At 36.6% G+C, this 23,677-nt stretch overlaps 2 protein-coding genes and 1 long non-coding RNA gene across 4 annotated transcripts in view; 1 reads left to right on the top strand and 2 right to left on the bottom strand.

The window, feature by feature from the left end:
* Positions 1-201: 201 nt before the first annotated feature.
* LOC139109738 (facilitated trehalose transporter Tret1) lies at positions 202-10,808 on the bottom strand. The gene is made up of 7 exons (XM_070669034.1): positions 9,153-10,808; positions 8,295-8,343; positions 7,663-7,787; positions 2,914-3,119; positions 2,379-2,792; positions 1,708-2,285; positions 202-1,445 (listed from the first exon to the last, which is right to left on the bottom strand). The coding sequence occupies exons 3-7, from the start codon at positions 7,740-7,742 to the stop codon at positions 1,119-1,121; spliced, it is 1,605 nt and encodes a 534-aa protein (XP_070525135.1). The 5' UTR covers positions 7,743-7,787; positions 8,295-8,343; positions 9,153-10,808; the 3' UTR covers positions 202-1,118.
* Positions 10,809-10,929: 121 nt separating this feature from the next.
* On the bottom strand, positions 10,930-16,885 carry Scap (SREBP cleavage activating protein). The gene is made up of 13 exons (XM_070669029.1): positions 16,542-16,885; positions 16,049-16,230; positions 15,739-15,972; positions 15,420-15,600; positions 15,184-15,329; positions 13,989-15,084; positions 13,626-13,896; positions 12,490-13,547; positions 12,237-12,396; positions 11,974-12,157; positions 11,754-11,893; positions 11,396-11,607; positions 10,930-11,318 (listed from the first exon to the last, which is right to left on the bottom strand). Exons 2-13 carry the CDS (start codon positions 16,162-16,164, stop codon positions 11,139-11,141), a joined length of 3,978 nt encoding a protein of 1,325 aa, XP_070525130.1. The 5' UTR covers positions 16,165-16,230; positions 16,542-16,885; the 3' UTR covers positions 10,930-11,138.
* Positions 16,886-18,262: 1,377 nt separating this feature from the next.
* LOC139109741 (uncharacterized) overlaps positions 18,263-23,677 on the top strand; it is a 36,589-nt gene continuing 31,174 nt past the window's right edge. The window contains exons 1-2 of one of the 2 annotated variants that reach the window (XR_011546889.1): positions 18,263-19,188; positions 19,353-19,393. This is a non-coding gene — a long non-coding RNA (uncharacterized lncRNA). The remainder of the gene's footprint in view (positions 19,189-19,352; positions 19,394-23,677) is intronic. The other variant, XR_011546890.1, reaches the window with a different exon arrangement.

Below are 23,677 nucleotides of genomic sequence, written 5' to 3'. Positions count from 1 at the left end.
AAGTGCATGCTCGCCGGGGGAGAGAGAGGACACTTGTTGATCCGGGGGATGCCCCGCAGATATCTCGTCTCGAATGACTTTTCGTAACTTCCAATCCGGCTCGATTCTGCGCGAGATTCGTAAATCGATCCGCGGCGATAATTATTGTCGGGATCATTTTAGGAAAAAAAAAAGAAAGAAAAAATAATGTTCGAGAATTTTATACGCAAGCAGAATGTTATAAAAAGATTGTTTTACCAAGAAGAAGAATTATATAAATTTTTTTATTAAGTAATATTCGAATTTACATAGGAAAATATGATAATTACGTGTGCGTGATTTAATGTTTCGTTAAAAAATATTTTCTCTATGGTTAATATGATATTAAGGTAGTCTCGAACATTTGACGCGAGGCACTACCGCGTCTCTTGATAAAAATTATTGAATCATCACAGAAAAAATAACATGTTACAATATTTGTTAATATAATATAATAATTAGAACTTAATTTTATTCAGCTCCTACTGCAAGTTTTCGCTTTCATTTTTGTTAAGTCTACATAAATATATCCCATTGCAATAAAAGACGTAAGCCTTTGTAAGACATAAAAGCTTCCCTAAGCAATAACGATGAAACGAATCTTAAGTCAACAGGATAAGTCTATCGAGTACTCTGCTAACCTTTAGAAATTTATTTTATTCGCCAATTTTTGTTGCATAATTTATTCATGTAAATATACAACAAAAAAAAATATTAAAAGAAAAAAAAATTAAGATTAACTTGAAATCCAAAGCCGCTTTTTTCGTTTCTAAAGATTAGTCAGCAATAAGATCAACGACGATATCAGAAGCGCTTTATGACAATCTCGGCCGTTTTTAAATAATATAAAATAATAAATAGAAATATTATTATCTAACATTCTTTTACACACACTAGTACCTACTCTCATCTTTTCTTCACGGTCGATCAAATAAGCTTACCGTATTTCTTTTTCGTGCAGGTTGCGTTGTTGTTAGTTATGCGATAAAACCCTTCTTTTTTTTTTAATTTCCGCGAAGAAATTTCAAGTGGTTAACAATATACTATACAATAGTCAACAGCGTAGTGATTTAATTTACGAGAAGTTACCAGCCGATTTTCTACAATTTACTTTCCGTACTTTCGTCGTAAACGATCGCCGGATTCGCGACCGCCCATTTTTCCTTGCCAGCCTGCTGCTCCTTCTTCGGCCGATCTTTTAGATTTTGTATGCCGGCGTAATGCTCCTCGATTTCTCGTAGAGTTCTACCCTCGGTCTCGGGTAATATGACGAATAGGAGACACAAGCCGGCGAGGTTGACCAGCGAGTAGAAAAAAAACGTGCCGGGCAGTGACATGCTGTTCATCATGTAGAGAAACGTTTTGTTGGCGATTGACGCCAAGATGTAGGCAATCATTCCGGCTGCGCCGGTTGCGCTGCTGCGTACCTGATATATACGAAATGCAAAATTGTTTAACTTCCCAGAAAGATATTTATAAGATATTATTTTAATAACAAACGCAGTTTTTATTCAATCTTTGAGAAAGCCAATTAATTTATCACTTAAAATAAAAATAATAGAAGGTACTTCTAGGCAGTTAAAGTCATAAATGCGATTTAAATAAGCTCACTAAGATTAAAACCTAATATTATATAATATAAGATTAAAAAATAATAAGAGAGAAAGAGAGAGATGTGCAAAAACGCACCTTGACGGGAAACACTTCGCCCGCAAGGATCCACGGCAACGTCCTAATGCCGAGATTCGCCGTGAAAGCTGCGCTTATCATGAGAGTGGTTGGTATCCAGCTGTATCTAACTCCATCAAAGTAATCCATGTCGTTTAGATAACCGTAGATCGCGATAACGAGCAGGCACAAACCGGTACCACCGACCGATAGGAATGTTAGCTTGCGTTTCCCCATGAGATGGATCGTCAATACGCAGATTACGATGCCAATTAACTGAGCAACGCCTAAGAACACCGTGGCCGTATATTTGTCGATCGGTGCGTTTAGTTTCGCGAATATCACCACGGCGAAAGTCTGCAAGGTTGTGGTGCCGCCAAAGTTTGAAATGAAGAATCCCGTGCTGACCAATATGAAAGGTAGATAGAAGGTCCGCTTGGTGTAGGATCGCCAGAGCGCTTCCTTGTCGGCGTCGGTGTTGTCGGTCGGTTTCTGAATCCCTTCGCAGAGCGCTTTAAATTCATTTTGCACTTGCGACGGGCCCACCCAGCCCCGCAGCCAGCAGAGGGCACGTTCCGACTCCGCGAAACGACCCTTAACTAAACGAAATGTGGGGAGGGTTATTTATTAATTAAATAATTAAGTTTGGCTTGATAGACACGCCGGTAAATAAAATCCGATCGATCACTCACCGGCGAGCCAATGTGGGCTCTCAGGGACCAAGCACAGGGCGATAAAACATAGTATCGGATAAATCAGATTGATTAACGCGACCGTTCTCCAGTGAACCAAACTGCCGCTTAACATTTGCGTGAAAATGCCCAAAATCACCGCCATCGACGAAGTCGCGGAAAGCATACCGCGTAGATAAGGTTGCGTTACTTCAGCGACGTAAGTTATAACCGGACCTTCGAGAAGGCCGCCCGTCAGGCCTGTCATCGCAAGCGCCGCGAGTAACATCGTAGGATTGCTGGCGTAGTAAAATATTAACCAAGCCATTACGAACGGTATATTCGCTAGCATCATCGTTCGTTTCCTGCCCAGATACTGGGACAATGGTCCACTTGCCAAACAGCCGATTGGCACAAGAAATAAATTCAAACTGCCTAGAAAAGGGTACGTTAACGATGAATGCATTGCGGATGATATACGATAAATTAAAATTTGCGATAAAAGAAAAGAAGGCAATTAAACCGATTTATATTATATTTATAAATAATTTCTTACTGATCCATGTTAATTCCTCCATAGTGACTTTGATATCCGCGTTCTCTTTCTGCAATGCCGGGATAAGAATAGTTGAAAATCCCAAGGTTGTACCGAAAGTAATTAGGAGTAAATTTTTAGCTCCGACTGCGCAACATTGCGGTACCGCTTGTCGAAGTTTGGAAATACATGCTTCTTCAACCGTAACCGATGTTTTGTCGTCGTTCCTAATTACAAAAAGAATTTAATATAATCTCTTTTTGATAACGCTAAGCGATTCTGCATCTAAAAATAACAATCATCTAGAATTAGTTGTAATTTGACGTTCCATCAGCAGACCTTGGAACGCACATGACGTTACTTGAATAAAGACGTGAACTACATTAAACTCTCAGTCAGTTGAATGAAAGGTCTTAAGTAGATAAGCTGTAAGTAAGATAAAAATCTCACAAATCGCTAACGGCGAGCAAATTTATTTACATAATAATTAAACACACTTGTGCAATTACAAAGTAAAAGAAATTATAAATTAAAATATGTTTATTAGTTATTAAAAAAAATATTGTACTACTTTCAAATTTAAACGAGATTAGGAAGAGTACGTATTAATCGGCATAAAACTGCAATATGATATTCGCACGGTAAACGCGAGTTCAATGAAACGCAATTCTTTCACCTCGTTAAATCACAATCAAGATTGCATTTACAGAACCTTTCACTTGACGTAACTACGTTGGTTTTGGCAACGATCTCGCCGGCGAAGTTTAAATTAAAATGCCAATAGCAATACGTTACTTTTTTTTTGCGCAACGTATCATAAGAATTATCCACATATACCTTTCTAGAAAATAATCTTTATAAATAAATTAGAAATGGAAGATTCTTTAATAGTTCTTTTGCTATACTTTATATATAAAATTATTTCTCTTCTCTTAATTTATTATTTTACGAAGACATCTCACAGTTAAAATTTACATAAAATATATATTTAGATTTAATAGTATTTATGAATTGGAATAACAGGACGGAAATGTTTCTAAAACTGGACGTTTAAAAATAAAAATAAAAAAAGAAACTGCATTTATAAAAGTTAGAGTTTAATAATCTTTAAATTCCGTAAGAATGTCCGCGGGGATAGAAAGAGAGAAAGAACCGGTTTATCGATGATCCACATATTGCATTGCGCAAACATGCAAGAACGTGCGCAATTACATAAGCCCAGTGACGGTAAAGGCACCTTTTGTGTTGAATTGTGCTGGTTAAAATTGCTGCAGCGAGCGTTACGCGAAACACCGGCGAACAATGTGAACGATTAGTATGAATGAATTATTTACGCGAGGTCACGGTTAGGCAAATGCAGAGACATTTTTTTATTTTTTTATTTTTTTATGTCGTTCCGTATTTCCGAGTTTTATTTACTTCGTATTTTTCTTGAATTTTCTGCCCCGCGGTAAATCTACGAGCTCGCGGCACGAATAATACGTTGCATTAGCTTCGAGCGAAATGTGTCGCTTGCTAAATAACGTACCGTTCTCTCATTTTGAATGAAACGAGCCCAACGCTGATGTAACATCGCCAATCATGTAACGCAATCCCGTTTTCCACCTGCTCGAGCATCTAAATGTACTTATTCGTTGTTTTTTTTTTTCCCACGAGTACGCCGGCGTACCTTTGGCATTTTCACCAGTGCGTTCGGATTTACAGAATCGCGACATCTGAGATAAAATTTGTATATATACTTTCTTTGCAAATTAAGAAATAAAATCCGTTGCCATATTTTTTTTTTTTTTTTTTTTTTTTACGATGACTTCTCGACGTTAGCAATTTTTGCGACTTTATTGCTACGATTTGTCTCAAATTTCGTTTACTCAGAAAATTAAAAAGAAAAAAAAAGACGTAGACAGATTTTAAATTATGACAGTTCTGATTGAGTGCTCGAATTGAAGGACTTAATATTAATTCGCATTTAGCGATATTCAGCGGTCGATCGAATCTTGATGTGATTTTAATTATTCATGAAATATGTCAGCCGAATGACCTTTTTCGCTTGCGCGTAATTTACCGTGATTTTAACGCATATTCTACTTTTATCGAGCATAAATTGCCGTAAGACATTAATTGCGGAAGCAAGCTAGATCTTATCCAAAGATAAAATCCAAAGATTTCCCGCGAATTGTTTGAGTCTCGGCAAATGACGTTATTCTCGTCGTTACCTTGTAATTTAGTTTATCGTAGCAAAAAATAATAAAATAGCAGGTAAGCTAATTATCCTAAAGCTCCATTATTGAATCATTCAGATGTTTTATTACTCGCAGTGTTCACTTTTGAACAACACGCTTCTTGTTTTTTTTTTTATTTTTTTTTATTCCTAAATTCTCGCGACATTAAGTATATTTTTTTAAACACGTGTTGTGACCGCACATTTGCGTCACTTCATTAATTTGACCAGCTTAATTATATTTTTTTACGGCAATTCCGCTGTATTGTACACCGAGTCGCACATTTCCTTCCACCGGAAAATTTGTTAATGCGGCTTAAACAGTCCGCGATTAAGATTTACGTGAAATCGTAAAATATATTCTTAAGAAACGCGCACGGTGGATATTTCCATTTTGCATTGTTTTTCTCAAGTACGGTATTGTCCAGTGATATTTCTATCTTGACGTATATTCGCGGCCAGTTGCGTGTCAACCAATTCTGAAATGCTTTGAAAATTTCGTAACTACCACAGCCGAGAAGGATCTCGTTTTCGTCAATTAGAACGGTCATTAAGTATTATATGCCGCGCTACGTCTCGCACAGTGGTCAAGTCTAGATTGCAAAACTGCAATATTTTGACACATCTGACACACACATTGGCTCAAAGATTTACACGACGCGATTCGTTAATATCGTTGTCTCGTCGGGGACTTACAGTGATATTACTAAAGCGATTATATTAATGAGATTTTTTGTTGCCATCATCTGATGAAATGCAAAGCTAGCTTTGTCTCGCAACGAGCTCCGATTGACGTGTGGGATATGTTAATTAATCGCAATCCGTGAAGACGGCATTAATACAACGAGATTATCGGTCAGCGACCCACTTGCAAATACCGGATTAGTCTACCGTGAAGATGACTTCGATTTAATGGCAAATTGACTCGTGATAATTTAGATTTCTTGTTAATGACATTTTTTTTTATTGACGCAATTTGACGTCCGAACTGCATTTGCAGCTGGAAAAAAATATTAATTAAATAATTGTTTTATTAAAAAATTTCTCACGGTACGCAAATCACAAACACAGTTTTGTAAAAAGCACATTTGTTTGCGACTGTAAAATATGTATGTTACGTAAGTTAATCGTGACACACGCAATGATTTAGGTTTCGTGAAAAACGACGGAGTTCTTAGGGATGATGAAGTAGCTGGCAATTCAATAATATCTTACTTCCTGTAATTTTCTTGATATCTTGCAGTTTCACCTGAATCTGCAAAACTTATATTCGCATATAAGTTTGTGGTGTCGTATATATCTATTTGTCCGACGTAAGCAAAAACAAAAATAGAGAAACGTATTGAGGTACATATCATACAGTCAATTTACCAAATTTTAATGACCTTCACTTTAAGTAAAAGTACGGGGATAAAGGTTATTTGTCCTATTGCCACATCAGATGTTATAAATAAAAGTTTGAGGAACGGTTGTGCAGCCGGATACATTAATCTTACGGAAGCTCGAAATTAAGTCATTGACGCGTTTTTTTTCTAAGCCCCTCCAAGGATTCCCCTGAAAAGTTTTTTTTTTTACCAGCTATTAGATGCGGTAAATTTTTTTTTCTTTTTTTTTTTAAATTCTTTAGATCCGTCATGTCAAGGTCGATACGTTTCCGCGCACATACACGATCGGCATGTCATGTCAGCCTGTCATAAAGTCGTGAAAGTCGGTAAACTACATTTCGAGTAATGAACTTTTGAGATCTCGGTTTGTTTTCATTTGCATAATATCTATGCTGATAGTTCCTTCTAAGCACTCTGAATATTGAATTAAAGTTGTCACGCAAACGCGACGCAAATGAAATTAGTGAACCGATATCGCTTTAATTGTGAGCGTCAATCGATGATTCAGAAAAAGATACTCGGTATATTAATTCTGACAATTATCATTAGAGGTATAAAAAAAGAAAGAAAGATTGATTAAACAGAATAAATTTGTAGTTTTTTTTTATGCAGAAAATAATACCGTTTACTGAGAGAATCTTATAATTACTAGATATTTCTAGAGGTCTTATACAACGTGTTTTACATAATTGAAGTCTTGATAACGCGATTTGATTGGAAGAGCATTCTTTCTAAATGCTATATTTTTAAAATAATTATTTCATCGTTGAATAAAGTTCAATATGCCAAGGCTAAGAAAGAGAATATTACTATTTTTAGAAATCATTAGTTAACGTGAATAATAATAGTAAGTGATTAATATTAATTAACAGTAATCAGCATTAACATAAGTAATAATAAAATTTCTTTTCTTTAATAATTCTGAAAAAATGTTTACTACATTTATTTAAAAAATTTAAATTATTATACATTAATCAGAGAATATTTATTACTAGAAAAATAATTTTTTATAACAATCTTTTTATTTAAAAACAGAAACGAAAGAAAGCTTTAGTTCGTTGTATTTTTAATAAAATATATTTCACTCGGAATATTCTGCATTGTTATATTCTATGATTCTCGGAAGTTAAATACAAAATATGAAATTCAAAAAAAGTTGAAACAAACCTCTTTTCATTCTCCACGGGCTCGGACACTGCCATTTTCGATGAAACTGGTAGTCGTGGCTCAATTTTTCCTTTATGCATACCAACTCTCTTGCATATCGAAGAACGTGCCGATATGATGGCGACCTTGTTTCGAAGGAAGACATACAATCAGATGCGTGATTCTTACGTGATTGCGAAAATGAGAAGCCATAATTACGATCCTCCGTTATTTATTTCCAACGTACGATCAATTGAAATTCCCTTCCAAGCTAATGCAGTAAATTAGTAAAAAGAAATACGGGACAGATTGTCGCAACCCGATTTACTCTTATCGAAAGAATCGCGAAAGCGGATGTTGGCGAGTTTAATGAACCAATGATCGACCCAGTCTCAGCATCCGCGTAAGAAGGAAAGGAAATTTAAAAGTAAGAAAGCAGCATATGTACGTCGCATTATGCTATAACTGTAATTGACGGAAAAGATCGATGGAAATTTATTCAACAGATTTTTTTTACAGTCTTTGAAAAAAAACATTGACGCTAAGGATAAGGTGATATAAGATTGTTAGCAAGCATATATGATTAATGATTTAGTTAGTTTATTCGCTCAATTTATTTCACAATTATTCCCCGCTTGAAAGGAAGTCCTTACCTCGAGAATCTTCAACACAGAGGTGACGACGATCCTCTCGTTTCTTTTACTATAAAAAGTCGAACGTCAACGTTAGTGAAATATTCTACTCTCAAAGATAAGGCGTCGGCTTCACATTAAGAAAAAAAAAAACACGAAAGGATTATTTTATGACTGAATTTCTTGCTGTTATATCTCCAAACAAATAAGTGATAACTAGGAATTTTCCATCTTGTTACATGGTTTAACGTAAATTGAATACGTTTGCGTGCACACAATATTTCCCATTACTCTTCGCCGGGCGCATTAACAGTTGGACATTTCCCGATTTATTTGCTTGTTTCACCTTGGTCGCTTTATTTTCTCTTTCCTTGGAAAAGAACTTTATAGTCGGTTGGAAATCCTCGTGATTTTTATCCTTGTAGGACACAGTGGCAAGAGAATTGTCACTTTCAATTTCTCGTTATTTTATCTCGGTGATAAATGTGGCGCTCTTAAAATAATATTGCCACAGAAATTAAAAAATGATTTATAGCTACGTTATCATTTACTATTTCCATGAAGAGAGAGCAATCAGTTCATAGTTTGATACAATTTTTTCTTTTTCAAATTTTTCTTAGAAGCATTAAAATGCATTCGTATCTTCTTAGCGTATAAAAATCGTTTTAATGTAATGCACTTCTTTTTTTTTCCACACAAGTCCTTTAAGTCTTCATAGACAACATTTTCACGGCAGTTTGATAGCATAGAGATATTTTCCGTAGAAACCTTCAAATTTTTTTCCCTTTTTTTTCTTTCGAATTTCAAAAATAAGTCTCTAGTTTTATTTGGATCATGTTCGAATCGCAAGAAAGTGAAAGAATAAAGAATACTATTTACACGCGAGTTTTGTCGCAGATAGATTTACTCGCTTCCGCCGCGATATGATCGGAGAAGAGGGATCACTTAATAGAAAGCGTTAGAGAAATCGACAGGAAGATTGTTGGTTTACATTAGACCGGGACGCCGCGACAGACTAAACGTCTCGCGACGCGAAAGCCCTGTGCTGGCTGCACTTTCGATTTTGAGCTCCCTCCTTCGGTACCTGCCTTCCTCCTGACAGAGGTTACAAGTGAATAAGTACATACACGCGTGTACCATATGACCTCTCTCCCTCCCTTCTCTCGCCTCGGTCATTTTATCGCGATTACAATATTACACCCGCGGTATGTACGCGAGGACCGTTCCATGCGATGAAGAATCGAGAGTCAGTGGAATTAAGTTAGTTACGACTGAAATTAGGGATAAGTAATTTTATCAAGTCTCTTAAAAAAGCGTTTGCACGGAAGATTTCGCCAGGGTTTTTAAATACATAATTAGATACATAATTGTTGTTACTATCGAGACGCTATAAAAAAAAGAAAGTTCAATTATCGATGTGGAGAACAGTGTATTTTTTTTTTTTTTTTTATAAGATGCGAATTTACATATTTACGATGAATTTGTCTCGAAATTATATATTAATCATAACATGTTGTTATAAAATACATTAATATTATACATAAAAATAATTTATATTATAAAAGTCGGTTGTGGCAGTTATTAAAATATTCTTGGAGTTGTTATTTTTATTTGAGAGTTCTCCTAAATTTTTAAAGATCTCGGTACGCAAAATTTTTTTTTAATAGTTATAAATATACTATATAAATTTAAAAATAATAGAATTGCTTTATTATTAAATAAAACACGTACTACAAAAGTTTTAACTTAATAAAAAATTAATTTTTGTTCAAGTTCGTTTTATTTCATATGTATATCGTATAAGGAACAGAGATATATTTCATTTTGTCATATTTATCTACGATTCTTTGTCATTTTTTTTCTCGTTCTTTTTTTTCCTCTGAAGATGAAAATGACGGATACAATAAAGGCACTTTTCAAACCTGATGTCCACAGCAGTGCATTTTCATCTACATGTTAAATTTCTATAAATTAAAAGAAAAATAATAAAAATAAAAATACATAAGTAATAGCTTTGGAAACGTAACAGTTTCAATAAAAATAACATTATTACATTATTCAATAATTTGAAAAACTGAAAATTTAAATAAGTTTTCATAATTTCATATTTGGTATTGATTCTTTTTACGATTATTCAAAATTATTTAGTTTTCAGTGATGAATACAATATTATTTTTACAGTAACTGTCTGACTGATAACTATCTTTACCCTTCTGTATTAGAGAATATTATTGGCTTAACAAATGCACGTATGTTATCACGATATTACTTATTATTATAAAAAGAAAGATTAAAAACATTTAAATAAAACAGTAAGCGCTTTTATATATATTAAATAACAAAAACTAATAGACGTCCCAAAATGAAGCACAGCCACTATGCATGTTATTAAATATTAAATAAACGCATGCTAAAATTCTTTTTTTTTTTTTTTTTTACATATATGAGTTCGATGTTGCAGCCAAATAAATAATTCTGAACGATCTTTAATTAAGTAAAATTCAAAAAAGAACTATGAACAAAACGTACAATTATGTAGCAAGATAATTTTCATTTTTTCAAACCTTTTTAATTGGTGTTTAATGCCATTAATGTTTATGATTCGACATGTAATTATTCATTCATGTATATAGTATTTCATCGGATAAAAAATATATTCCCGTGAAAACGTGTATTATCATATAACATAAACTTACATCGAAAATATACATCACTCTTTAGAATATACACGCGATATATGTAGTATAAAAATCTTGTGTTTTTAAGATCTAGACAAGCTAATAACATAAGACACTCTCTTCTTCAAATAATAATGCTAGATTAAGAGAAAAAAAACCCGACTATGTACACGCGCATACGCAGAACTTAGTCCAGCTTATCAGAGACCAACGGAAATCTGACTATTCTCAATTGTCGACCGTAATCACAGACGACGCTGTCACCTAACGCCAACATTTGTTTCACGAAAATGCAGCTGTCTTTGTGACCCAATCTTACTTCTCGCACTGGCTCACCCGTTCTTACATCCCAAACCACTAATGATCCCTGAAACATTAATAATTAAATTCGAGATTTATTTTCGTAAATGAGAAAGATTTAATGAATTAATTTTGTATAATTACCTGATTGCTAGTAATGAGGAGATGATGTGTTAACATCACTAATTGTAAGCTATAAGCTGCTTTATGTGCCGGCAAAGTATGTAATAAGTGTCCTTGGAAGCGTTCCCAGACGCACAATTTTTCATCTGTTCCAATACTTATCACATAGGACACTGAACATGTGATAGCAGCTACTGCACCGTCATGGGCCTGAATACTATACATGCACGCTCCTGTAATAATATTGCATAAAAGCGTTATTTTAATTATTAATGTTTCTTTTTTCGGCTTTATCTCAAACATTTACGATCCAAAACATATTATTTGGCAAATTCTATATAACAAGTATAATACATTATTAAATATATTAAAATATTACCTGTTAAAAGATCCCACACACATAATAATCCATCTTGAGATCCACTACCGGATGTCATAGGGCTTATTCTGTCAATAAAGAGGCACGATATCGGACCGCTATGTCCGTGAAGCGTATACAAGGGTAACTGATCTTCTAGCCTAAATAACATGAAAGAAAGCGTACAGATGCATGAATAATTTTTAGTAAATCAAATTGGATTAAATTAAATTATACATACCTGTATACTTTCAAAGTGTGATCCTGGCTGCCTGTTAATACGCGACCGCCTTCGCTATCTAACACAGTGATCGCTTGTTGATGCGCTCTATGAGAACCGATTTTCATGCAGCGTAAATCTTCTTCCGTTTGCATGCTATTATTTAGATCCATCGGCGAACCAGCGCTTCCCGTTCGTACGTGCGCTAAAGTATCAAATTAATTAAACACGGGTTTACTATATAAATAGAAATAAATGCCGCCATTAACTCAAAGATCATTTACTTCTTCTGTAAGACGTAAAACCCCAATCAATTTGCTGGCCTTCACTGTAGCTCTCCAGTTGCAGGAAGTCGACAGCTCCGTTTAATTTAGCAGCTACTACTCTGCTACCGACGAGTCTAACGGCAGAAATTCCAAGTCCCGATCCGTCGTCGAAAAGACACTGAGTTACAAAAAAAATTATTAAATTTATTAATTAATTTATATTTATTAGATTAGATTATGAATATATTCATTCAGATTATTCGCGTCTTACCTTGAATTTACCAGTCGTACCCTCCCAGAATTCTAAACTACCGTTAGCACATCCCACTACTATAAGATTTTCCTGATAATCCATACACCAAATCGCGGATATAATATGCGTCGATTGTATTGTACGATCGGTATTTATGGAGGATGTGCTGCCAATTAAATTGTTCGGTCTTGTGGGAAGAACGTTCGACTGCTCCCTGATTTTAGATTTTTGCATTTCCTCGATCGATTTATTGTGCTCCTCCAATAAGATTTTATATCGTTCTCCGAAGTCGAAGCCTTGATCATAATTCTTTTGCGAAGATGTAAATTTTTTGGCTGAAAATTTTATATTAATTGCGGGTTTTAGATCGGGAAGATCGTATGCACTATCTAAACTTCGACGTAATAGCTTCTGCTTGCTGTCGCCACCAAGTTCATTAATTTGGTAATCATAATCTAGCATGTTTCCTATAGATCGTCTTTTATGATTGTTGTTATTAACTCTTCGTATATTATAAGCCGGAGATAATTTTCCTTGATGCATTATCGAGGCCGGTGAATAAAGGCCCATCGATTGTGCCGTTTCCATTTCTCCTCTGGAAGGTGGCGAACCGCTTTCGTAATCAGACATTAATTCGTCAGCGTCTGGCGACGTTTGGTTTAACGTTTTCTGTGGACCGCTGAAGAATTGTCTTCTGTCGATATGCGCCAATTGATCGCCGGATGTCGAATCCCATATTCTAATATGCCCCGCGAAACACGTGCTAGCGATGGTGTCCCCGTCGGTCGCGATACATTCTACTTCTTGCGTATGACCTTCCAAAACCAGAGGCACCGCCTCCAGCACTAATTGAGTAACAGAATCGTGCGTCTTTTCTTGCTGGTGCCAGCTGGCTCGCCACTCCGCGTAATTTCTCGAACAGATACAACGGTACAACACGACCATCGTATAAGCCACCACGATCACACTAATAAGACATAGTAGAGCGGCCAGAAATATCTCCATCGGGCTCGACGGTACAAAAGGTGCGTCCGCATTAAACACTCGTCCTTCCGATCTCGATGATACCTCTATATCTAAAAAAAAAAAAAAAAAAAAAAATAAGGTTAAAAATTTAATAAATATTTTACAACATCTAAATAAAAAATTCAAACCTGAGAAATCTAAAGGATCGAGCGCGGCGGTAGCGAGACTCTGCCATCGAAAATGTTGAACATCATTTGGATTACTAATTTGTTTTGCTAATTGTGAGCTCACTGCGTGTGATAACTTTATTGTCGGTAGTATAGTCACTCGCCCACCGGCAATTGACACGTTATACATCGAAAGAATTGAGGACCAATGATACAATGATAAGCTGTTCCAAGGTGGAAAATCTACAGGTCTCAGTTTGTTAAACTCCTCTACTTCATTATTAATTAGATCCTAAAAAAAAAATTTTTTTTAATAAATAAGTTAGAGAGATACGAGAATGGTTCGTTAATAGAATGTTTATCAAAAATAAAAAAAATGATTACCTGTTCATTTAAATTATCCGATGTTACAGTCTCAGGCGATAAAGATACAGGTGTCGCCGTATTTAATTCGACATAGTTGTTTAATGACTGAGGCTTGTCTACCGTATATCCGTCAATATCAGTTTCCGGCTTTAGCGTTTCGCTAAGGTGTATTATATGCTCTATTATACCATATTCGTTAATGGTCATGCTAATCCATACGACCATTCCTACCATAAATGCACGCTGAAAAATTCGCGTTCGGGCCCAAAAATGCACCAATCTTAAACGCTTAGGGATCTTAGCCAATGTGTGAGTATTTTGTGTATTCGGAGCAATGACATTCGTCGGGCCAGTAGATAAACCGTTTAATCTCGGATGAGACTTGGATCGGAATATATGAGGTTTCCTGTTGGTGATGGTGGTGGTAAACTGTTGTCTTCGAGATGTCTGAATATGCGACAGATGAAATTTAGAGTTTTCGTTGGATAGCTCCGTTCGTCTGATGTCAATCGCCAAGATCGTCGAGAAGAATACCATTTGTAAGAAAAAATCACTCAGTAATCCGACAATGGCGAATATGCAAAATTCTTGAATAGCAGGAACGAAAGTGAATAACCCGATAGTTAGTATTGTCACTTCCGTGAGTAAATTTTTCGTGATGGACCATCCTTCCTTAGATAGAGCCTGAGCGACACGTATTTTCACGTCTAATTGAGCCGGTGTGCTGACTACACTCTTAGTCAACACTTGAATATTTTCGAGGCCGAAAATAATTACTAGGTACGGAAACACTTCCTTGGCACTCATGCTCAGTGTTAGACCGAAAAAAAAGCACACACCCACAGTCATCGATAGCGAGCCCATTACTGTTACACTGGCACTAAATGCAATTCCGATTTTAGACTTTACCAGTTCTATTTTCCGTACTTGGAAGTATTCGTAAAAAAATAAGGCTAGGGAAGCCATCATCAGCGGGAAGAACTCGCAGTAGTTGAATTCACCAGGATAGTAAATATTCAATACTGCATCGCGCGTATTATCGTCCGTGATGTTGTCAGCATTTTGATGTAAATGATAATAAGTTCTCAATCGATGCTGCAATCCTTTTACAAATCTACAAGTAAATAATATAATCGCAATTAGAAATTTAAAAATAATAAGGCTACAATTATTACAAATGCTTTTAAGCAGCTTGAATGATATAAGTACTTACTCCTGGTCGTATTTCTTTAAATAAATAGTCACGGCATATTGAAGAATTCTCTGACGAACTCGGATAGGATATCGTTTCACTCCTGTTTCTTTTAAACTCATTCCGAACATTACTTCTGCGAGACTTATTTTTCCCCTTTGTAGATTCTATAATAATAATAATTAAAAAATTAAATATATATTTTTTGGGTTATATTATGGAGATAAAACTAAATTAAAGCCTCATGATATAATTACCTGATATGAAAATATTGTATTAATGAGATTTGTATCTTGAGCGAATAATTCTATACTTTGCTGCCAGAGATTTGCAGGCGATAGAACAAGACAGTTGTACTCTGGTAAAATCTCAGCTTTCTTACCATTTCTTTTCTTCACTGCTTCAATGTGTAAGCATACATGGTCGAAAGTTTCTAATCTGAAAATTAAATCACACTTTCAATCGAGAGAAAAGACATTTGTTAAAACAAAAATTATTAAATCCCTTATCTATTTATTATCTTTCTTTGTATATCTCAAGCCATTAATTTTTAAATACATTTAAATGGCCACTCACGTCTCTGGGTGTTGATAATTTCGTATAATCTCCAAGAGATTGAAAACTTCGTAAAGAGGTCCTCTGAAAGCGTCCATGAGCGTTAGCTCTTCGCTCCATGGGACCACGCCGATCCTTAGCATCACCTGCTGAACGTACAGTACCGACGTCTCCGTGGTGTTCGCTGGTAGGACAGTGTCATTGATTAGAGTTTTCGGGGCACTGCCTGGCATAGGCAGATTGACAAGTGGGTAGCTGTAACATTCAAACAAATCTTATCAATGTTGAACCTGGTACCCGTAAGTACCGAGATTTAGTAGCGATAACTCACCAGCATAGTAAAAGAACCGATATCGCGAACGAGAGCACGATGACGGGATGGGAGGAGCAGAATAGGCCGTGGGCATAGTAGAGCCCGGCCACTCTGTCCGGCAGGCTGCGCGACATTTCACCTACGTGCGCGTTCCATGCGACATCCCCCGATTGCAGGCCGCCGTGACGTTCGTAACTGACCTAGCAATATCCAACCAACAACCACCTAGTGTCGATGCGGAATACGTGACACATGACATCGCGAAACGGCGCTACGGATAGAGGTTAGAGGGAACAAAAAGGCGCCGCGTGTTTATCATCGGTTATCGCCGTCGCATTACGCAACTGAGACTTGCGTAAGTGCGTGCGTGTGCGTGCCGCGCGCCCGCGCGCGTTTTAACAAGGGCATGTATTTAATTCTCGCGGCGCCGCTTTGAACGACGCGATAACGTCCCGGCCGTTCGCCAATTCGTTCGCCAGTCACGTCTCGCCAGATTCGGCTTTCGACTTACGGCATTTTCTAACTGTCCCGCCTCATCGCTGACGCTTCCACCGGCGATAACGACGCTGCGTCCAGGAGGAGACGTCGGCGCCTCTCGGGTTATCGATCGCTTCCACGGGGACGTCCGCGACGTCCTCGGCGGTGGCGAACGACGATGCGTAGCTCGGTCCCTCTTTTCGGCCTCGGCCCTCGCCGCGAGCGAAACTAGAGCGGGACGGGAAGTCGGCGAGGATTCAACGCCAGCGATAAAAAGTCAGGCGGAGCGCGACGCGGGACGGAAAAATAATAACTACGTCGCAGCAGCGCGTGGACCCGTGTGTCATACATACACGCGCGCGCGATCGCGCAAGAGGTTAGGTTCGGCGCTCGGGCCGCTCGGTTTTGCGGCGCATTACCGCGGCGTGCGCGGGGAAGAGAACGCGCGCCGCCACCTCAGAAATCGATTTCGCGAGGCGCGCTTATTGCGAATCGCTGCGCCCGCACGTGCCACGGCGGGCGCGTCATCGCTCGCACAATTCGTCCGAGCGTGAGAAAGCGATTCGGGAGACACCGCCAGCGAGGGGAGCAGGCTGGACGGGCGGGCGAGCTACGCGATGCACGACGTTGATGACCACTCGCTCTTCGCTTTACATTCCTTTCCGCGCGCGGACAGGTCGACGTCTTCCTCGTAGCGCCGGCTTACGCGCGATCCGGAGTGCACTGCCCGACGGCGAAAGTGCCGAGAGCCGCAGGGACGAGTTTAATTTATTTTCAAACCGAGGAGAAACTAGAGAGAGAGAAAGAGAGAGTCCAACTCGGGCCGAGCCCCCGGCGCGTGACCAATCGCCAGGTGCGTCGCTTAACCGCACACGTGGCCGTGAAAAGATGGAGGGACAGGGGTAAGGGAGAGCTCTCTCGAATGAACGAGAAGTGTTATCACTCGCAGACCGAGTCCGTCACGTAACTGATGCCGGCGAGCGCGAACACGCTTCACTGAGCCGCGCAGTTAAACTAATCCGTGATTCGATCGCATGCATAATCGATGGCCGAGAGCACCTTCGTGGAAAAAAAAAAAAGTTTTACGTGACTGCATAATGCGGATGAGCTGAAACAGCTGTCTTAGAAAATTTGAGCAAGACCGACGAGACAAAATAATAGATAAGAAAAAGAAAGAAAGAGAGATAGAAGTTCGTCTAATTTCATTATCTCTAACGTTTTTATTGTTTTGCGCAGTCTTACTTGCCCAGAAGCTAGATAAGAAATATTTCTTTCCTACAGAATTAAAAAGAAAAACGAAAAAAAAAAAAAAAAAACGTCCGGCATTTTATTACTGGAGAATGTAATTAAGCATTTAAATCGCAGAAAGCATTTGCGATCGTAATAACGATAATTAATGATATTTGAATTACGACGAGAACTTTTAACGATTGCAAAGTAAGAGTGTGATTTCTTTTCTTTCTTTTTGGAATTGTTAAAGTCTATTCTTTTCTGTTCGCTATCTATTCATGAAGCTTCATCGCATGCATAACTAACAGCTTGAATTCCACGGGTAGAGCTTAATTTTTTGGCGAGGAGCGGCGGGGAGGTTTGCAGATTTGCAGAAAACCAAGCTGTGAAAAACTCATTAGTTAAATACCGCAATTGATATTTAACGAAAAGAGCACTACGAGCGCGACGATTAAAAATTTAATAATTATTACAGAGTACTCTTGCTTGTTCTACATTAAAAATAAAAATAAAAATAAAAAATTAATGAATAAAAAAATAAAATAAAAGACTGATTTATTCCAACGTACTGGAAATAAAAAAACTTTACGAATCTATCGTACTTCACGTGCCATTTTAAAAGTACTTAAAAAAATACTTTAAAAAATCGACAATTATCACGACGTATCCGCCAGTTAAAATTTCATTTTAGTTAACATTCAATATAATTTTCGGTGTATAATTTATTGTATAATACGCTAAATTGAATTGTAGCGGTACGCGGGGGGTGCGGGACGCAGGCGGCGGTCGGCGCAGTGTTGGAGCGCGTACGTAGCAGCCACTTCCCTTCCCTTTCCCTGCCTTTCTTGTCCCGACGTTCGAGCACAGAAGACGTACGCAGCGGCGCTTCGTTCGAATTGAAAGAATCCCACGTATCGGTGGACAAGAGGACGCATATCGGCGTGATTTACCTTCTCTCTATCCTACCCATCAATCATCCCTTCGCGGAGCGTACGCAACTATTTCTTTTTCTCTCACCAAGTAAGACATAACTTCATTTACGCGTGCGTATCATTCGCGTCTCTTCGTCAACGAGTACAGTCGAGAACATCGCGATGTAGGGATATATCTTGGTAGGCATATGTTCGCGATAGAGATTAATGGGAAGCTAAAGCCGTCGCCGAACTTGTACGGCGTCGATATGACAGGTCAAGCGCAAATTCAACCATGGTCGAGTTTTTCGAATTTTTGGAGTTTTAGAAAAAAACCTTGTTCTAATAGTCGGATATCTTAACGTTATAACGCAATTTCGCAATTACACTATAACTTATAACACGATAGAACGCTAATCAGATAAATCTTTTTGATTTTTCAGACGACGAGCTAGAAGAGGATCGACCCAACATCCCGAGCGTTCTCAGAGGAGGAGGAGGCCTTGGAAAGGCATCCTGCTTCGGCGGAGCAACCCCAAGGTAAGCAGCACTTAATTTTTTATACACAAAATTAATAACTTTTTTTATTTCTTATTATTTCAGTAATAAACTGTACTTGAAAGCGCGTTACATTTATTTTTTTAAACGTTGGAAATTATTTTCTTTAACACCTTTACATTAAAATTTTTATTTTTATGTTACAGAATCATGGTAGCCGTAACTCCGCCGCTGCGCATCAATCAGAGTGAGTGCATGGTTTTCGTATTTTATAGTTATAGCAGTTTGGGTGGGAAATACATTTCTAGTACGCGAGGAAAAGAAAAACCCATAAATAATCTATTATAAATTAATTTAAAACGATAAAATAATACATACGCGCCGCGCAATACGAAATAATAAAAAAACAAAATAAAATAATATTAATAAAAAAATATTTAATTTATAAAAATGTTAAAATACTAATTTTCTTTATTAATATATATCAATATAAATTACATATGTACAAGACTGTGTGTAATTTAGCTTGGTATTATTGCAGCCTCCTACTCCTAGGATCTTATCGGAGCAAAACTCTTGTTTTGCTTCGATAAAAATCCAAAGGAGAAAGTGCCGTCACCGCCGATATTAGTGATTAAACAAACCGCAGTCGGTTTGTCGGTCGTCTCGGGAGTATCGTAAAGTAGACGGACGAGTCAATTTATTATTCGATTGTTATTTTTAAACAGGAGTGTCAGACACTATCGCGCGAAAGTGTTTAGTAAATAATTAATTCTCGCGATGTTAATTAATTCGGGCGCGTTCGCGAGTGTCCAGTGCGCGGTAGGATGACTCGACACGTCCCAACTGGGAGGAAGTGCAGGCCCGAGACAGGCATCGTGCATCAGCGAAGCAACTTTTAAGTAAGAATTAATTTTTTTTTAAATAAAATCGCTGAATTTGTTATTTGGAGAATTTTATTTTTATTTATTTAACCAATGAATTAATTAGAGACGCGTGATTTTTTTTTAAACAGTTTACATATACTTTCAGCACCTCTACATTGATATTGTTTTATTTTCTGTTACAGTCACCGGCAGCATCTTCAACTTCGCTGATGCAGATCGGTGAGTGACATGATTTTTTTATGCGTTTTGGGTACAAATATGACACTCTTAAAAATGAAAGAAAATAATAATTTATAAGAAAATCAACATTTTAACAGAGATCTATTCTCGCGACACAAAATGCAACAATAATTAGATTTTCACGTCTTCTTTTAAATATAGCATTGTACTGAGATACATCACTTGCATTAATCACATTTTGTTTAAAAATTGCACGCTCTCGAGTCTTGCTTCTTTAAATACTTGTTCTCCCATTCGCTCTAACTTCCGTTAATTATAAAAACAAATTTCTCGGAATCGAGTTCTGTCAATTAAAAGTGTTAAAAGTGATATCTTTACGCTGGGTTTTTCTTTTTCTTTTTTCTTTTGTTTTTTTTTAAAAAAAAGCTTTTTATATGCAAATGAATAATCCATAAGTGTGACGGTCAAGAAGAAAGCGCGAGGTCATTTAAATACTTCAACACGTAGTTAACACCACGTGTCATTAATAATTCGTTTCGCTCCGTACATATCTTCTTATTCGATTAGCTTTAGCATGGCATACTTGACTTCGCACAGTCGGCCGAGCCGTGCGCCTATTATCCCGCGATTGACATGTCTAATTGCATCAATTGTGTAATAAATGGAAATTAGGCTGCTGCAAATGGTCGGTATCGTTCAAGGGTCAATCGTCTGCAAACGTGCGGGCTTGCGATCGCACGTGAGACGCGCCCTACGAGCAGATCGTGGGAGTTTTGGGAAATTTTTTATCACGTTATCTCGCATTTCGCATCAATATGTCGCAGTTAATACGTTATTAATGTCCGACTATTTTTTTTTGTTTTTTTTTTTGGTTTTTTTCCGCTTTTTTTTCCGCTTTTCGCTGCCCTCCGACTTGTAGGTACTTTTCGTTATTAATGCATGCAGTTGTGTACGAACAATGGTTGAATACGTTTTACGCAGGCACGTAAAGAGGATTTTTTATGGTTCATTAAGATCTCTTAAGAAATTTTAGAATATTAATATACTCATTTTCCTCTCTCGTACTCATTGTTCCCATTTTTTTCCATTAGCGCTCTTAAGCGTATTAAAAAATAGAATTATGCATAGTTATAAATGCATGGTAAAAAATGTATTTATTTATGACTTATTAATTAAGTACGAAACTGTTTGAAATTAAAATTAAGATTGTATTAGGAATTTATTGAGGGGGGGGGAAGAGGGAGAAAAAACGTCATCCGTGAGTTGATTCAAATTTATTCATTCATTTTATAAAACTGAATTGTTTTAATATTTTGTTATTTTAATAAATAATGTAAATAACTACACTCTGCTCTGTTCAAAAGTCTTGAAAAAAAAAAATGTTTTCCAACGTTATTATATTATCTTGACAAAATTTTGTAGATTGTCTGTGAAATGAAAGAACGCCTGCTAGATTTTCGGCTTGCATTATCTGTTTTAATCTATACTCGCATCTCGGTGATAAATTGATTTATTTAGCTTTTAAGCCGAGTGAGATATTCGTAAATGCACAGAAAATATACATCATTCGCATACGTAATTTGCATAATTATCATAAAATATTCATAGACGTACGTAAAACGATGACGCACTGAAAAAGTAATTATGGACAACGTTGAATGTGGTTTATGACGTTCAACGAATGTATTACATTTGCATAATTTTTTTTTTTACGTGATAAAACGAAGGATATATTATCGAGTGAGATTCGCAAGGCCTTGACCGTTGAATTCTTACGTGTGGCGGCTTGTGCATAGATATATCCGCCTGATTGGCATTATTTTCATCAACAACAAAATATCTCAATATTACTTTCTTATCGGCCTTACGTAATAAGATTTCTTTGAAAATATATGATAGGCATCTTCAGTATTTTTTTTTCTTTTTTCGACATTGTCTTTAAAATTAAAATTTTAAAGAATTTTTAAAGCCCTTGAAGTTAAGATGGGATTGATTTAAATTAAACATTTATTTAATATTAAAAGTTAAATAGCTTTGATTTTTAATTATGTTTCCTTGGTAGCCTAACAGATTGATAATTAAATTTCCTTCTGAATTTAATTTCCTGTACAATTTACGTTAACTGAGTTCTAATATGAAATATTTACTACAGTATTTAACATTCGATAGTTTAAAGTTTCATGAAAAATATCATTAGTAGCGACAAAAAATAATTCAAGGCAAATTCAATAATGTTTTTTTCTTTTGATAAAACTTTTTTTTTTTGAAAGAATTAAATCGTAAATTATATTTATTTAATTAAATGTTTAATAATTATATTTAACTTGTAATAATTAATTACCTTCGTGTATATAATTATTATCTTAAATAATTGTTACGTAAGGCTGTAACACCGCTATAACGTTACCTTTATCGCTAAAGTCCTTGTGGGGAGCTCATCGTGTCGGCGGTTTTCGTTATAACGGTAAACCGGTAAAATTTTATGCCACGAGCGCGGAACCTCGTCTTTAGATAACGGGGATGATATCCGCGGCTCGAGCCACAGGTTCTTAGGCAATATAGGCAAAATGGAGCTTATAATAAAATCGCTTCGATAAATATTAATGATATTGGTAGCGTTGCGCCGACTACCGATAGTTAGAACTCGATGGCTTTTCTTATCCGCTCCGCGGATGAAATCGATATTCGAGGTCCTCAATTTAGCTCGAGATCTGGATTTAATTCTTCATCGCAAAGTTTTGAGTGTAGGTTTTTTGGGAGGGGAAAAAAAAACTATCGCAAAACTCTGAACATGTCTATTTTTCATATATTTTTTTATTTTTATTTAGGCGCGACACGTAGTTTGCCCGATAAATCAGTCGCATCTGATATTTCTACATCATAAATTTGTGGCCCGATATAAAACATCGATATATTTGAATAGAAATGTAACGTGCTGTTTTTTTTTTTTTTATATAATTCTGTGTTTTTAAACTTTTGTTGACGGTTATCAAATCGATAGTCATTCGAGGTTAAATTAAAACAATTTTGATGGAAAAACCGGCAAAAATAGAGCAACTTATATTTGTAGCTGTTTATTTCACCACGTTAATGGTTCCCTTTCAATCGATTCTATGTAACTAATTACTTTTAACAAACACATTTAATTGTTAGTTTGTTTTAATATGCGAAAAAAACAATTTTTAGTCAGTGTGAAATATTGAGACATGTTATTGTTTTGTTGGAAAAATTTTGCTATTTAAAAAATCAATCCCACTACTCCTCGAAGTTATCAAGTCGCGGGTAAGGATGTACCGGGATATCGGCAATAATACCGGCAACTATTTTAAGACTGCAGCTTATCAATTTTGAATTGAAATTTTCCTCTGCGCTCGCTGTAGAAATTACTTCTCCCCCGTGACACGGGCGCATCTGTCTTCCACGTGATTTCCTTCGATGACTTTTGCCCGAAACCTTTTCCCTCC

The sequence above is a fragment of the Cardiocondyla obscurior genome, linkage group LG18 (genome assembly GCF_019399895.1).
Source record: "Cardiocondyla obscurior isolate alpha-2009 linkage group LG18, Cobs3.1, whole genome shotgun sequence".
Taxonomy (NCBI): Eukaryota; Metazoa; Arthropoda; class Insecta; order Hymenoptera; family Formicidae; genus Cardiocondyla; species Cardiocondyla obscurior.
This window is presented reverse-complemented; position numbering and strand designations above follow the sequence as displayed.

Excerpts from the sequence above, each read along its gene's own strand:
- LOC139109738 (XM_070669034.1), bottom strand. The coding sequence starts at position 7,742 with ATGCATAAAGGAAAAATTGAGCCACGACTACCAGTTTCATCGAAAATG. Across the intron at positions 3,120-7,662 it reads CCCGTGGAGAATGAAAAGAG|GAACGACGACAAAACATCGG; the intron begins GTTTGTTTCAAC and ends TTTTGTAATTAG. Across the intron at positions 1,446-1,707 it reads GCGAAGTGTTTCCCGTCAAG|GTACGCAGCAGCGCAACCGG; the intron begins GTGCGTTTTTGC and ends CGTATATATCAG.
- Scap (XM_070669029.1), bottom strand. The coding sequence starts at position 16,164 with ATGTCGCGCAGCCTGCCGGACAGAGTGGCCGGGCTCTACTATGCCCAC. Across the intron at positions 15,330-15,419 it reads ATACAATATTTTCATATCAG|AATCTACAAAGGGGAAAAAT; the intron begins GTAATTATATCA and ends TTATTATTATAG. Across the intron at positions 13,548-13,625 it reads CGATCCTTTAGATTTCTCAG|ATATAGAGGTATCATCGAGA; the intron begins GTTTGAATTTTT and ends TTTTTTTTTTAG.